The 15,691-nt window shown below is 40.8% G+C and overlaps 3 protein-coding genes across 6 annotated transcripts in view; 1 reads left to right on the forward strand and 2 right to left on the reverse strand.

The window, feature by feature from the left end:
• Nucleotides 1–345: 345 nt before the first annotated feature.
• akr1a1b (aldo-keto reductase family 1, member A1b (aldehyde reductase)) lies at nucleotides 346–3,793 on the reverse strand. 2 transcript variants are annotated; one of them, XM_062555689.1, is made up of 9 exons: nucleotides 3,657–3,793; nucleotides 2,776–2,871; nucleotides 2,538–2,657; nucleotides 2,004–2,155; nucleotides 1,526–1,721; nucleotides 1,062–1,261; nucleotides 854–926; nucleotides 637–723; nucleotides 346–528 (listed from the first exon to the last, which is right to left on the reverse strand). In XM_062555689.1, the coding sequence occupies exons 2-9, from the start codon at nucleotides 2,854–2,856 to the stop codon at nucleotides 463–465; spliced, it is 975 nt and encodes a 324-aa protein (XP_062411673.1). In that variant the 5' UTR covers nucleotides 2,857–2,871; nucleotides 3,657–3,793; the 3' UTR covers nucleotides 346–462. The 2 variants fall into 2 exon arrangements, with proteins under 2 accessions (XP_062411673.1, XP_062411672.1); XM_062555688.1 differs by lacking the exon at nucleotides 3,657–3,793 and adding an exon at nucleotides 3,519–3,621.
• A 5,836-nt stretch (nucleotides 3,794–9,629) lies between these two features.
• On the forward strand, nucleotides 9,630–12,970 carry si:ch211-264f5.2 (uncharacterized protein LOC570749 homolog). Its single transcript, XM_062556987.1, has 7 exons — nucleotides 9,630–9,822; nucleotides 10,516–10,845; nucleotides 11,409–11,732; nucleotides 11,960–12,290; nucleotides 12,381–12,475; nucleotides 12,621–12,670; nucleotides 12,771–12,970. Exons 1-7 carry the CDS (start codon nucleotides 9,768–9,770, stop codon nucleotides 12,861–12,863), a joined length of 1,278 nt encoding a protein of 425 aa, XP_062412971.1. The 5' UTR covers nucleotides 9,630–9,767; the 3' UTR covers nucleotides 12,864–12,970.
• A 2,320-nt stretch (nucleotides 12,971–15,290) lies between these two features.
• Nucleotides 15,291–15,691, reverse strand: part of rabgap1l (RAB GTPase activating protein 1-like) — a 99,226-nt gene continuing 98,825 nt past the window's right edge. For all 3 annotated transcript variants that reach the window (XM_062556343.1, XM_062556341.1, XM_062556342.1), the window contains exon 26: nucleotides 15,291–15,435. In XM_062556343.1, the coding sequence (XP_062412327.1) occupies nucleotides 15,304–15,435 (132 nt within the window). In that variant the 3' untranslated portion in view covers nucleotides 15,291–15,303. The remainder of the gene's footprint in view (nucleotides 15,436–15,691) is intronic.

Consider the following 15,691-nt stretch of genomic DNA (forward strand, 5'->3'; position numbering starts at 1 on the left):
CCTATCAGAGTTCTATACTTGATTTGATTACAACACTCTTGTTCAGACTCTACTCAGTTATCCGCTGCAGCCGTATAGGCCTACTGCTAATGGAGATACAGACTCAGTGATTTTGGAACTATCATCCATATTCAAAATGTAAATTTTCAAAGATTTTAAATTGATTGTTAAATATAATCCAACAGGAAAAAAATACATGTAAAAAGTTAACACACACGACAACTCAAGACAAAAGGAGAGCATTGTTATGAAACTGAATTTACCAAAATAATCATTATATTTCGATTATGAAAGTATTCTGAACTAACCCCAAAATAGAGCAATAACTGAATGCAAAAACCCATGCCGACTGAACAGAGTAAAAACTTTATTTTGTGTAGTAGGCTACATCTGAGGAAGAAGGGGACCAGGTGGATGGGGTATAGGTTGTTTTCAAGGCACAGCAGCTATCAGCAAAGGATGTCAATATGGGTCATTGAAAGGGTAATGAGGATGTCCAGCATCCCGTGGTACTGGCTTCCCGTCCACCTGAAAGAGAAAAGATTTTCAGCACAAATGTAGCAAAGATTGATAGCTTACTAAGGATGCTCTGCATGAAATATTCCTGATAATGAACTGTGACGGCATGGAACTTACTGTTATTGTTGGAACAATGTAGCGCCAGTTTCTATTCAGTGCTGTGATACTGCTCATCTCTTCTGTCTCAAGAGTGAAGTCAAACACCTGCCCAAAAAAAACATACGATTAAGCTCATATCATCACTACACTACATCATTATTAGGTATAGGTATAAATGGATAATAATAATAAAAAAAATATTTACATCACAAAATTAATTTGTGTGGATATCTACCTGAATATTCTCTTTGATACGTGATTCTGTCACACTCTTAGGAATGGTGACAACTCCTCTCTGGGTCTGCCATCTAAGAAATTCAAGCAATGCATTACCATCTCTGTGGATGTGACAGTAGCCCACCCAGCCCAATGAGCACCTGTGAACAGCTCCTCCAATACAGTTTTTAAGGCAAATGCTAAGAAGGTTGCATTTGCAGGCCTACCTGAGAATGATTTGTGCAGGAGATTTGTTGTATTTCTTGGCTAAAGTGGCAATAGCAGGTTCCTCCAGTAGCACAGGTTCATCTGGGTGTTTCCAGGCTCGATCAGGTGACCCAAGGGGGCTGTAAGCGGTCATCACTAAACCCCTATCCTTGCAATGGGCAAGCAGTTCCACCTGTGCCAAGTACGGGTGGCCCTCCACCTGAAGTACAAACAGTCAGAGAACATCACATCTCACTAAATGAGTCAGCTGCTGGTATAATCAAATCAGATTAACAGCAAAGTGATATGTGTGGTGAGAGATGGACTCCTTAACAGTGATATTATTATTCTATTCTGTGTACATGGTAAGCTACTTGAAATCAGGGAGTTGAGTTTTGTCAAAGGAAAAAGAGGAAAAGGAGTTTGATAGAGGTTGCCATCAAAACAAAGAATAAATGGTTCACGTCATATTATGAAGTCTTACCTGAAGCACAGTGGGTTTGATGCTGGCCACAGAAAGAACGTCATCAATCTGGCGGCTGTTGAAGTTAGAGAGCCCGATGGCCCTCACCAGACCTTTTCCTACCAGTTTCTCCATAGCAGCCCATGTGAGCTTATAGTCTATGTCATCATAGAGAATGGTGCCATCCTCCCTCTTAGGAAATGGCGTATCCCCCTGTCTGATCAGAGATGTATGCATATTCAGTATTAGAATATCCTGTCCAAATTCCCCAAGATCATTAACAAGAGAGGTGAATTATTTCCAGATGTAAATGGTTCAATAACATTTACAACATCAAATAAACAACACATGAAATTAAAATATTCAGTCTGTCTGTGTTGGTCTTTTCCAGATAAAATCTAAACATGCTAAATTTGAGTGATTAGAGTTTTTAAAGCCAACGTAAAATGGTTTATTTATTGAGAATATTTCCCTTGACCCTCTCTGAAAAATGACTCACTGAAAGGCATAGGGCCAGTGGATGAGATAGAGGTCCAGATACTCCAGCCTCAGGTCCTTCAGGGTTTTCAACAGAGATGGCTCCACATCCTCAGGGTGGTGGCGTGTGTTCCACAGCTTGGATGTGATGAACACGTCTTCCCTCCTCAGGCCCTAAGGTATGATGGCAGGCAGAGAAGGACACTCAAATCAGTCCTTTTCATATACTCTAGCGTTGAAAAATGTGACATGTTTGACATGTTTGAGTGATGGTATCATAATTCCACAATCATAGAATCTCTCTAAATATGATGTCAAAACCAGCAAACTGCTCCTTTAAAAGAGGATGGTGTCACTTTTTTTTTTAAATGGAAACTGGGAACCACTTAGTTGGAAACACCTTACTGCTGATACATCTGTGTTGATTTTCAGTTACTGATAGCAGCAACAGTGTTGGACATTTTAAGCATAACACCAATTTATTATTATTTTTAAAAAAATGTTAAGATAAGTGCTAATTAAATAATAATAAAAAAATAATAATTATGCTACTCACTTTGTCAGGTCCAAGGGCCTCTTGCAAAGCTTCTCCGATCTCTGACTCATTACCATAGATTGCGGCGCAGTCAATATGCCGATAGCCAGATTGCAAAGCCCAGACTACTGCTTGCTTCACCTAGAAAAATAATTAAAATATGTTCTTGTCATGCAACTTATAGGTAGCCCTTTGTTTGAAATTGTTTGAAAAGCCCTTTGGTTGAAATTGGTCTTTCAAGGATAGTTTGATGACCCACCTTTCCCGGTTCACTCTTCCATGTCCCAAGTCCCAAGAGGGGCATCTTCCTTCCTGTGTTCAAAACGGCAAAGTCGTTCATCCTGGCCTGGTGAACCTATGAGCAAAACAATACTGACATAATGCAGTCTGATTTCATTAAGTTTATTACATTTACTGTCAGTGCAAGGACATTAACAAGAGACTGGTATAGCTTGAGGCCAAGCTTGTACCAACTGAGACTCCTAGTATTATTGTAGGGACTAGGGAGACTGCACCTCCCACTCTGGGTCAAGAAAAGCGGAAGAATAGATTCACAGTCAGCTGATGCCGAAGTGTCTGCCAACAGAGGCGGACATAGGTTTGTGTAGACAATTCACATAAGATAGCTTACTTCTGCCTGACCCCCCAATAACTATTGTACATTGGCTTCAAACACACAATGTAGAAATGTGACAGTATCTGCGTCAAACCTGGACCTTTTAACCTGTGAAGTTAACAATAAAAACATCAATCTGATGCCTGAGTATTAGCCACCCAAATTTGACGTTTTGCAAAGCACAGAATATGAGCATGGATACAAAATTGCTTGGATCTTGCATGCGGTTCATGTATTCTGTTTTTGTCATGACAGCTAACGTTACTAGTAAATTAACCAACTTGTGCCACTTTAAATTGCACCGGCCATCGTATGGTCAGACAATTCAAAATGATCAGCGGTGTTGTCACTTCTTTACGATCACTGTAAAATAGCAGTTAACTTACCAGTCTTTGACAGGGAAACTTATATGCACGGACAAAAGAAAAACGAGTGCACACAAATATATGCTGCATTTTGATTAGCTCTAATCCAAATGGCTAGCAAGTTGATAAGAACAATTACTTTACATTATTTATACTTACAGCTCTGGCAAAAGAAAATGATTTCACGCGCACGTCTCAGTCCAGCTGTGTGTTTTTTTGGAAATATTTTATTCATTTTTGTGCACTACACTTTTTATATATTTCCGCTTCCGGTCTTGTGATTCCTCCCTGTCTTGTCCTAAACGCGTATTGTATACTGTGGTAGATGTGTTGTGCGATTCCCCAGCGAACATTTGTGCAATCCAGTTGATGTGTAAATCAGTGCAGGGCAGATACAGAGCTTATTAACCCTTGTGCAGCGCTGCGTAGATCTGGCTGAACGTGATACATTCTGCTCGTTTCCCAATGCAAACAGCATCACGTTCAGTCAGATTTGCGCAGCGCTGCATGAAGTCAAATTAGAGCAAAATCCCAGGAAGGTTAGGCACAAATGGAAAGAGGTGATCGTATCATTTCTGTTAAACTACTAAACGAAAATATGAAAATATTGTTTACCTAAAATAATAGACATTTGCGTTGTGCTTCATGTAGGCCTATTTCCACAAAAGCAGTATTCTACTATCAGACAGCCTTCTGATTGCATGTTAATGTGAAAGACAACCCAAAAAAAACAACCTTTGTGGGCAAAACCCATCGTCAACAGAGTAGCCCTCCTGAGTATTTATCTGGGTTTGAGCAGTTCCAGCTTTATGGATGTGGCAGCTGAACTCATATTGGTTAACAAAATTCCATGGACAGAATTAGCATCAATGAGTTCATTTGTATAACACTTAATGTATGCTAACCTGTCCTCTGAACACTGACAAATCCTCAAATTTCATATAATCATTTAGGCTACATCCTAAGAATAGCCTACATGACATGACATGGCACTTTTATGCTAGATTACAGTTTTCTATAAATTCTGTGAAACTGCCAAAACCATGATATGTAGCATGAAGGAGACTTGAATGAACACAAAAAGTGCATATGCATAATGTGTCTGAACCAGTCCTCCACAAACTAAAATGCAAACTTGAGTAGTTCATTTTGATATGAAACTATTGCAGTGTCTACACAAGAAGTAATTTATAATATTAAAATAATAATATTAAACATATATTTTTTTTCATATATTTATTTTTTTGGTCAATGATTCCCGGGTTACTGAAACATCAAGGAACATGAAGCTTGGTGGCCCCTCCTCCTCCACATTAGGCCCCCAGAACTCGAAAAATGCATTTTTTTTCTGCGAAACCGTCGGTTGCACCCAAGAGGACAAAATATTTATGGTACGTCAAGAGTTAGGTTAACCTTGCCTCTACTCACTCACATTATGATTTGCACACATGCACACACACAGGCAAGCACACACACAGGCAAGCACACACACACACACACACACACACACACACACACACACACACACACACAAATGCATGCATACACACTCACACACACACACACACACACACACACACACACACACACACACACACACAAACACACACACATAAACACAAACACACACACACATGAATGCACTCATAAACACACACACAGAGGCACGCATACGCATGTGCACATGCACACATATAAACACACACACTATTAGCTCCCTAACACACTCACAAGCAAACACACACAAATACACATGCACAAAAGTACTCACACATGCACACACTCATATTTACATGCACCGGTGGCAAAAGTAGGAGATGGAGACAAATTGACAGGCGTGATTTATTTTTGTGGAGAGAATGTGCAGGACTGAGTGGCAGTCATATTTTCTACTGCTATGCGGTACAGTTTATTACTGGCATTATTCATGTTACTCTGAGGACATTAGCTACAGTGGATCTGCAACTTCAAATGCTGGCACATCGTGTTGTAAATCTTTGTAAATAGTTTGAGGTATGGTAAAGAGCGTCACGTTTCAAATTGAACTATGTTAAACAGACATGAATGGCAGCCTGAACACATCTGCAACAGAAGGAAGTTGCTATGTTAACTCCATCTAACACAGTAATCCAGTTGTATCTATGGCCCCTTTTCTGTCTCTCAAGCAACATTCTAAACCTGCCAGTGATTTTAAAACCTGATTATGCCACCAGGCGACCCACAATATCTCTTTGCACAAATTCTGCATCAGTGTGCCGTGGTATTGAGGCCATCAGACTGCACGGCTGAGGTGTTATGGAAGCCCAGGTTTCTTTGATAGCAGCCTTCAACTATACCATGTTCAGCAAACCAGTTCCCAGTTCTGGTACTGTGGGCAGATGGCAAGTACTGCTGGAGAGTATCATGCATCTAAAGGTTGCCAACAGACAGCAGCATGAAGTGCTTTAATCTCCTGGTAGATGGCTATTGACAATTACTGATTGCAGCAGATGACATGGTACCCTGTATCATCACTGATTGTGGAAACTTTGCTCTGGACTTCAAGTTAATTTTCCTACCATACCTTCCCCTTCCATTCAACTGTCATGAATATGCTTTGATAATACACTGTGTTAAAACAACATGCTGGTCGCTTGCCCTCTGTGTGGAGGATGTCAATGAGTGTCTTCTGGACAACTGTCAACAGTCTTTCCTATGATTGTTGTGTTTCCTGAATGAGACTGAGAGATTAAAGGCTCTCGAAATTGAGCCACTGGATTTTTTATTTCCCTGAATTGTGAGCCGTGTTTAACCTTATGTGATAAATCTAGAGTGTTAACCTGACTCTCGTCAGATCCTTGTAGTTCGCTGAGCTCAGCAAAACGCCTCTGGTGGAGCATGGCAGAGCTAGGATCTGGCTAGGTCAGGCTACTAAAGTATATGCAAGTTTCACATTTTGAAATAAATTACAGAAAAAATAACCTCAGACTTTTCCATTATATTCTATATTTTTAGATTCACCATGTAAATGAAATCACCCGTAATAAATCTGCATTGATAACAGAGAGAATAGTGGAGTCAACTTTCTAAGCAGCCCATATTTCACATCATCAGTGTATGGAGACTATAGCTAGTGGTCTGCAAAGCTGCTGTAAGTCCTGGTTGTGCTTTGGGGTGAGTGAGTCTAGACGGGCGGGTGTCACTCTCAGGTGCTGTCTCATAGACCCATCCACCTTTAGCTTAGTTTCTGGTCGAATTGTGTCTCATATTCATAGCATTTAGAAGGTTGAGATGTTTTCTGAAGCCTTTTTTTGTTGAATGACTTTAAATCTTTCTCACACCCCAACCACAGTCAATTGATTAGATGCTCTGACATCAAGACAAAAAATATCATCTGTGTAGCGGACAGAGCTGTAAAAAAAACCTATTCCAATCATCCTGAACAATCTGATAAACAAATGGACGGTGAAAGGTCTATCAAACGGCCATCTATCCCTCCCCCGGCAATCCCCTCCTCGTTGGTGTGCTTTGGGGGAGTGCTTTGGATGGATGGAAGGAACTTTGTAACTGTATTTTCAAGACCAAGCTTGTAATGTTTTTTTCCCCCCAGGATCTCGGATCCCTCCTTTAAGTCTTGCTGGTAAAAGTTTTCAAGATAAGCTACAAAACCAGATGGACGACACTAGAGTCTATTTCAGCTTCCCTGTGGAGTGTGCATAATACCAATGTGCAGGCCATTACATACACATCATTTTTGGGAAGGCTTTTTTACCCACTGCCCCTGCCCCGAAAGGACAAATGACTGCTTTAGAAAGACTGAATTTGTTGGATTAACCTTCTTCCTCCTCACGCACGCACACACACACGCACACACGAGCGCGCGCACATACAGACACACAGACACACACACACACACACACATACCTACCTGCATGCCTTCCTACCCATACCTAACACATACTGTACACAGCACCCCCCCCCAACACACACACACACACACACACACACACACACACACACACACACACACACACACACACACACACACACACACGCACACACACACACACTGCCCCTTTCCAGCTTCTTATTAAACCACACACAAAACACTGCCCACCACCTCTGATCATCATGCCACTGCCCCCCACACACAGCACCCTTTTTTAACTGTTCCACCACCACTTAAAAGACATCACTCATGCCTGCCCTTAGAATCCCCTTACACACACACACACACACACACACACACACACACACACACACCCCTGTTGCTTCTGGGTCTTGGGCCCAACCCCTCTTTTTTATTTTATTTTTTTTATTTTTTATAGTAGGCTATCTATTTATTCATTTTTCTTTTTAATTATATTTCTGTAGTTGAATGGCCTCTTGAGCACAAGACATTTCATTACTTATAAATTCTTTTTATGAGTACATGACAATAAACTTTGAACTTCAACTTCAACTTGATTTATTTTGCAGATGAAGTATACTATTCTGCCAAGGATATAATAATAATAATATAATAATAATCTTTATTTATAGAGCGCTTTTCTAAACATAATTTCAAAGTGCTTTACATATAAAATAATAAACAGAACACATAAATAACACAAAAATTAAGTGACTAAAAACAATACAAATAATACCATATCAACATTGGCAAGAATAAAGAAAATGTTTTTTTTTTTTTTTTTTTTCAATGAGCAATAGAAAAAACTGCAATAAGCAAAACACTACACAAGGCAAAACAAAACCAAACCAAGACAAAAATAAGACAAAAAACAAAAACAAAAAGACAAAAACAAAAACTAAACTTAAATAAACTCCTTAAAAGCTTTATGGTACAGATGAGTTTTAAGGAGGGATTTAAAAGATGGAACAGTATCAGCTAACCTTATTTGCTCAGGCAGTGCATTCAAAAGCTTTGGGGCTAACACTGAAAAAGATCTGTCCCCTTCAGTTGCAAGCCGTGACTCAGGAATGGTCAATAAACCTTTGCCTGCAGACCTTAATGCGCGTGTAGGGCTATAGGGCACTAGCATATCAGAAATGTAACCAGGGGAAAGGCCATGAAGAGCTTTAAATGTAACCAACAATTCTCAATTCTCCAGCATATTGGGAGCCAGTGAAGTGATACTAGAACAGAAGTGATGTGTTCATACCGTCTAGTTTTATTTAAGAGCCTGGCAGCAGAGTTTTGGACTATTTGAAGCCTGTGTAAGGACTTTTGAGTGATGCATGTGAAAAGACTGTTACAATAATCCAGGCATGAGGAGCACGCAGCAATTGATTTATTATTCAAAATTTCCAAATACAATTTGGACATCAGATGCTTATGTGATTTAGGCCTAGCTGTTTGTTCTTTATTATTATTATTATTATTATTATTATTATTATTGTTCCTAGGGTCTAGGCTTATATCAAATGAAAATACATTCCAGAGGGTTTATGGAGATTTTTCTAAAAACAAGGACACATTGATAATGATTAAATATTTAATTTCATTTCATTTTCTCCATCTGCTGGGTTGGTGTTGGGTACATATACCAATCCATGTGAACTTCAATGATATTTGTCTGCTTATTTTAATGTATAGTTGTACCCCCTACAATTGCTTTTGGTTGGGCTACAGAATTTTGAGAACATGTGCTTTATATTTAGTAAATCAAACTCAGGTTTTTATAAATGTTTGTGATTCTTACACTAGACTATAGTAAGATGTTGCCATAGGTGTCAGATGTGCCCTACACTGTGGGCTGTAGAATCACATGGCACAGCCTCATGCTATTATTATGAAAAAAACATTCTATTGATGTGTTTGTTACGCATCTACAAACAGTAATTTTTACTTAAATTAAGTTTAGAAATATAATTGTCATTGAGATTTAAACAATGGAAGGTTAAGGACATAAAATGGGATTTGGATGTGTAATTGGATTTATCAGGTCATCGATAATGAATTCATTAATGATGAAGCAGTGTATTCTGTGTCCATTTCCCCATTTGTACAAATATTGTTCTTCTTGTTGACCCACCACGAAGCTTTCCGCTATAATTGCATCACTCCTGGGCAGGGAAAGTCCGATTTTGCAATAGAGCCTGCAAGCAAAACAAAAAATAGTATTGGACACTCATTGTAAAAAGGAAGTGAAAGTTGGAAGAGGATAGACGTCAGAAAATCTTGGTTGCTTAGAAATCCACAGCCATATCAGTGAGACCTCAATCACAATCTCTCTCTGGAGCACAAACAGGAAGCACAGCAGCTTTTCAAGGTAGAGCGCAGACAAAAAAATGGAAGGAATGTTGTTTTTTAGGATAGCCCTTTTACTGGTCCATGGGTTTCAAGGTAAGACGTGTATTTTGCTTTATAATTTGATCATGGTGACATTTTCAGAAGTTATCGTGCTCTAACAGTGATTTTTCACCATGTGAAGATGAGGACAAATTAGTTGTAAAGCCCCAACATTATCTACATCTTATTTGGTGTATATCTCATTTGTCTTTAATTATTTTTTTGTGAAGTGACAAGAATTTACAAACAAAGGTCAGTTTGGGGCCCAACACTCAAATAGCTCTCAAGAATGTGCAAATCTAATGTACATTTCACATGTGCGATATGTTGAAATGTCTTTTCGTGTTACTTTGACAGCTTCTGCTTAGGCATTTATTTTACCGGTATGTAGTATTCTGTTCATCACAGCTCTTCATAACATTTCAAACTGGATAGGATATGCAGCAATTTATTTATTATTCAAAATGTCCTAATGCAGTTTAAATGTCCCTAAATGTCCCCAATTTAAATTACCCCTTTTATTATCATTATTTATTGTTCCTAAGGTTTAGGCCTATATTACATGTAAATGTGATGTGTTGAAATGTCTCTTCGTGTTGGACAGCTTCTGTTTACATAGGCATTTCCTTGGTAGTGTTCATTCTGTTCATCACAGCTCTTGATTTCACAACATTTCTGGCTGCAGGAGAGTATCTTGCCTTTTATGAATTCTGACCAATCAATCTTCATGCCATCATGTCACTACAGGTGTAAACAGTCTCTGGACAGTCTCCAGGGTGGCAGTGCAGAAGGGGGGCTCTATCACTATCCCATGTCACTACCACAGGATGTTTCAGACCAATGAGAAGTACTGGTGCAAGGGCCGCAGTTGGGGTTTCTGTAAAGAGATTGCACGCACCACCTCAAAATCCTTGACAGAGGGGGTGTCCATTACAGACTATCCATCTGAGCAGGTTTTCACCATCACAAAAACAAAGCTTGAGGTGAAGGACGCTGATCGCTACTGGTGTGCTCTTATAAAGAGAGGGTTCAGCAGGAACACGCTCAGAACGTCTCTGGAGCTGCAGGTGACTGAAGGTAGGTGCAGTTTGACTCCAACATTAATAACAGAGGTGGAAAAGTCCAGCTTCAGAAAGTAAGTGTCTGATCATGTGTTGTTTCTACCTACATGTGCACTTAACACAGGTGATCTTATCAATTAGCTGCTATGTCTGTAGAGTTGTTAGAATCAGCTGGTTTCAAGTGAGTGGTTGGCACAGATATGTGGTAGAACTTTTACTTTCTGAAGCTGGACTTTTCCACCTCTGATTAATAATGATATGGACTGGCCAAAGTGACAGTCAAAGAAGCACACTCCTGAATGTGTAGAGGAAATAAGGTGAGTTTTTCAAGCAATAGAAATGCATGGCGTTCTAGATCTAGGCACAAAACTGTATTATTTTGGTGTACACTTGTGTTAATAAAATGGTGTATTTCATGACCCTGTCTACAAAACAATGGTAAAGTAACCATGTGAAGGTTGGGTGGATGTAGATGGGAGATGAGCACCACTTTGGTCCCCATTTCTCTTGGGCCCCATCTCAAAAGACTGTCATTGTAGGGCCTCTTACATTCTCATGCAGTTTTCTCATTCATTTCAGGCCCTCCAGATTTGTTTGTGATGGATAACAGGGTGTCTGTTGAAGAGGGAGGCAATGTGAGCATCCCCTGCATGTACGGTGATGGACTAAAGAGTGCTGAGAAGAAGTGGTGCGAGAGTGGAAAGCTCCACTCCTGTCGGTCGGCCCTGACCACATCACCACTCGAGGCGCCATCTGTCACAATCGCTGATGACGGCAACGGAGTTTTTACGGTAACTCTGATGAAACTGGAGAGGAAGGATACGGGCTGGTACTGGTGTTCTGCTGATGACCTACAGGCCCCTGTGCATATCAACGTAACAGAAAGACTGGACACATTTACAGGTGAGCTTGCCATACAGTCGTCATAGATTTCGCCTGCCCTCAAACATTTAATATATAAAGTAATCCATTACTGTTTATCCTGTCTTTCTATTATCTATTTTTTGTCTATATGACCCAATGCCATGAGGACATATTTTTAACTGGATTTCTCAAGTATTAGGATGTATTGTAATTTATGTGATTTGTGTGGTGTTGGCTAACTGCACAGCATTTTCCTGTCTGAATAGTTACAACATCTGGTGGGGTAACATCAGAAATCACACACACCATCTCCTCTGCTCCACCATCATTCCAGCCCACCACACCTTCCCAAGCCACTTCTACTGCCTCCAAGACAACATCTCACACTCTGTTGACTCCTACTCCACAAGTAAAGACATCAACAACACCTTCTGCAGTATTGACCAGCACAGTCTCAAATACTTCAGCAAATGGGGGGACATCAGACACTTCTTCAGCTACCATAACACCAACAGATTTTGCCCCAACATGTGCATTTAATAATACGTGTTCAACTGTGCCTTCAAACACCACAGAGGATACTGCAATCCACAACAGGTGTGACTCAAATTCTGTTTTGTCTTGATAGTTTTCATGAGTTAAGGACTATGAACGCAGTTCCTTACATTTTCTTGGCTTGTTTTTCAGGCATCTGATTTGGCAGTCAGTTGCGATTGTCATGGGCATAGTGATGGCAGTTGTGATTATTGTTGGGGCCTCTTTGAATTGCTGGCGTCATCACAGTAAGTGTGTTTGTGTGCAGCATCAAATGAAGTATACCTCTTTCATAGTCTACATGCAGTAGGTACATGAAAGATCTGTCCAGTTCTTATTTTGGAGACACTTAATCCCAACTTTTTATGAAACCGTCTCTTTTTCCATTTGCAGAGCGACGTCACACCAGAATAGAATTGGATGACATGACACATGAGCTTAATGTGAGTATTTAAAAACTTTTTACTCTAAAAATGACATTTTTGAAAATAAGCAGGGGCCTGAGGACATACAGTGACTGACCTATCCCTTGGTGTGTTACAGATAGAGGAAGAGTTGGAGGACGACGTTAGAAATGACTGGCCTCGCTCGTGTCTTCTGTACCATGAAGACACTGAAAGTGACGGAACACTGTAGCTGGATACAGTCCATCTGCCTTTTTAACATTTTTTATTTGAGTATGGGATAGTGTTTGGTCTAACTTATTTATCATGGAATGCTATTTTGGAAATAAAACAATATATATTTGAGCCGATGAGTCTGGTGAGTCACTAAACTGTTCAGATTAGAGTTTCCTAGTAAACAGTGGTCATTTGCTTGGTTTGTCTGGGCTTGATAACAACCTTGACTAAATGAGATACGACAGACCAACAACAGCAAACAGGTATGAGGACAGACAGGTTTATTATTAACTTGTGTCAGGTCGTTATTGTACAGAAAAGAGCATCAGAATTAACATGGATAATGCACAGCCCACAGGTGAGTCTTTTCCACACTCACATGGCAGCAGAGAAGGTAAGGTGCCCTGGGCCAACCCTGCAGTTAGTAGCCTCTGCAGCCAACACACTGCACTGAGTTCTCAGTCAATATTCCTTCATTGTGACGGCTGCATCTCATTTGACAGAAATGTTCAAAGTGAAACATGTACTAACAATGAAAAGATCATGTTCATTTTTGTGTTAAGTACAATTTTCTTCTCCTTTTTAGACAACAGTATAAATGAACGATAAAATAGTGTTCACGACACAGAAGTGATGTTAGTGTACACAAGGCCATGCAGTTATGATAAAATAGGACATTTAAAAAGTCTTGTCTGTACACTGGATGTACTGCATCACTCTGCCATAGGACTACATAAGTTGCAGAATACTGATTAGAAAGAAGTACACACAATGTCCCTGCCTAGTGTTCTCGCGCATCCTGGCCAACTGTACTGTACATGGCATAGGCATGGGTTTGCTAGCAGGAGAGTTTGCACTTGTGTTGAGAGCAAGCCATCAAACTGCCTCTGCATCTGTGGTTAATAACATTTGGAGAGCCAGGGAAGGTGAAGAACTCAGTAGAGGTCTTGGCACAAGTCTGGACGCCCTAATCTCATTCACTCGTATACAGAGGGAAACATTTTCAGACAGGAGATATTTCAATGGTGAGACATTACATAAATCTTGGGTACCAATATGGTTGGTCTGTGATTCAAACAAACACACACACACACACACACATGCATGCGCACAATAGTCACTCACTCACACACACATACATACACACCATCAGGTCAGAGTACTTGGATGTGAAGGTGGACTGGTGTGTAACATGGATTATGGGAATGACACTGTGAATTTGGAATGTCACTTGGCACGTCCAATTTTAGAGTCTGGACTGAACATGACACACTGTGCTTTTGGGTGAATGACACGTTGAAATATGACATTCAACTTGAAAATAGTAAAAAATAACAAAGCACTTCCTCCAATTTCAACTGTACAAGATTAAAAAAGATCAACATTTAGTTAAACACATTTATATGACAGAACAATTATACTTTATTATACCTATATAGAAAACAAAGAAACTTAATCTTGTCAAAATGCAGTATCCCCCTTCCACAAAGCATAACAGATTACTGTGCTCTACACATTAATGCTCTTGCTGAAAAGGGCAACTGAAACTTGCATGTTATCATGATCCTTATTACAGGGTTCCTTACAAAGAGAGAGAGAGAGAGATACTTGATCTGCGGTGAACGCACACGTAGCATCATTTCAAAGTAGTGCAGGGTTGATAGAGCAGACCTGTGGATTACCAGTGCTCGCTTCAAAACCTCAAAAACTAGCCAGGATGCTACGAGGAGGAGCCGCCATGTCCCCCAGCTAATCTCCAGTGTAATAATGAACTGCCTGGAATTTCCTACGTTCCTGTGCTGATTCAGTGTTACTAACTTTGTCCAAGCCCCCGGGGTGCCTTTAGTAAATGCCATGCGTCCACGTGTGCAAAGCTACAAGGCCTCTACTGCTCAAAGCGTGTGGTTCATGTCGGGTTGGTAAACACAGCTCTTTCACAATGTCCGTCATGCCATGATGACATTAACTGCTATGTTACGGCTGCAATGGCTTCCCTTTGCACAGGCACTCAGAGAGAGAGAGAGAGAGAGAGAGAGAGAGACTGAGAAAGAGAGAGAGAGTAAATCAAACGGGATGAACACGAGATGACGCTGCCATTTAAGGCACTACCTCCAATGTTGCCCCCACCCCAATGCCTGTGCCCACGACCGAATCTCACATGGGTTAGCAAAGTGCCATTCCTGTGCAGTGCCACCAGAGGGGGCTCACGGCTCACTGAAACACAGCCCTGTATGAAGACGCCCCGAGTCCGCTGAAGAGGGAATACTGCATTTCCAGGGTGGTGGTGATGGTGGTGGTGGTGGTGGTGAGGGAGGTTGTTGCAAAAGGATGTAGTGTTGGTGAGATTCATCTGTGTGCCCCCCCTCCCAACCCCACCCCTCTTGGAGCAGCCTTCCCTCCCCACAGTCTGACTGACCCCCCCCCCCCCCCCTGGCCCCCCCTTCCCCACTACCCTGCTAGCCCTCTTTGGGTGAGGGAGGGGTCTGGTTGCTGGAGGACGTCTTTAGGGAGCCCAGGGTTTTGCTGAACCAGGAGTTCTTGGCCGCCTGCACCTCAGTCATCAGGACCCCTCTCTGATGCTCCAGTTCCTGAGGACAGGGACAGATGTAGAGATTTAAAGAGAGAGAGGGAATAAAAGAGAGAGAGAGAGAGAATGAAAGAGGGAGAGAAGATTAGATGTTAATGTTGGTGTGTGGGCCTCCTCTCATAATTACAGTCTTAATGCAATAATCGGTTCAGCCACATGATGTTGTATCATTATTCATACCCATGACCCATGATGCATTGCTCAAATGTTTAGTGTGTCTACTTTATTAGCAACAAACCATTACATGCTGAAATAGT

The sequence above is a fragment of the Sardina pilchardus genome, chromosome 15, assembly GCF_963854185.1.
Source record: "Sardina pilchardus chromosome 15, fSarPil1.1, whole genome shotgun sequence".
In the NCBI taxonomy this organism is placed as follows: Eukaryota; Metazoa; Chordata; class Actinopteri; order Clupeiformes; family Clupeidae; genus Sardina; species Sardina pilchardus.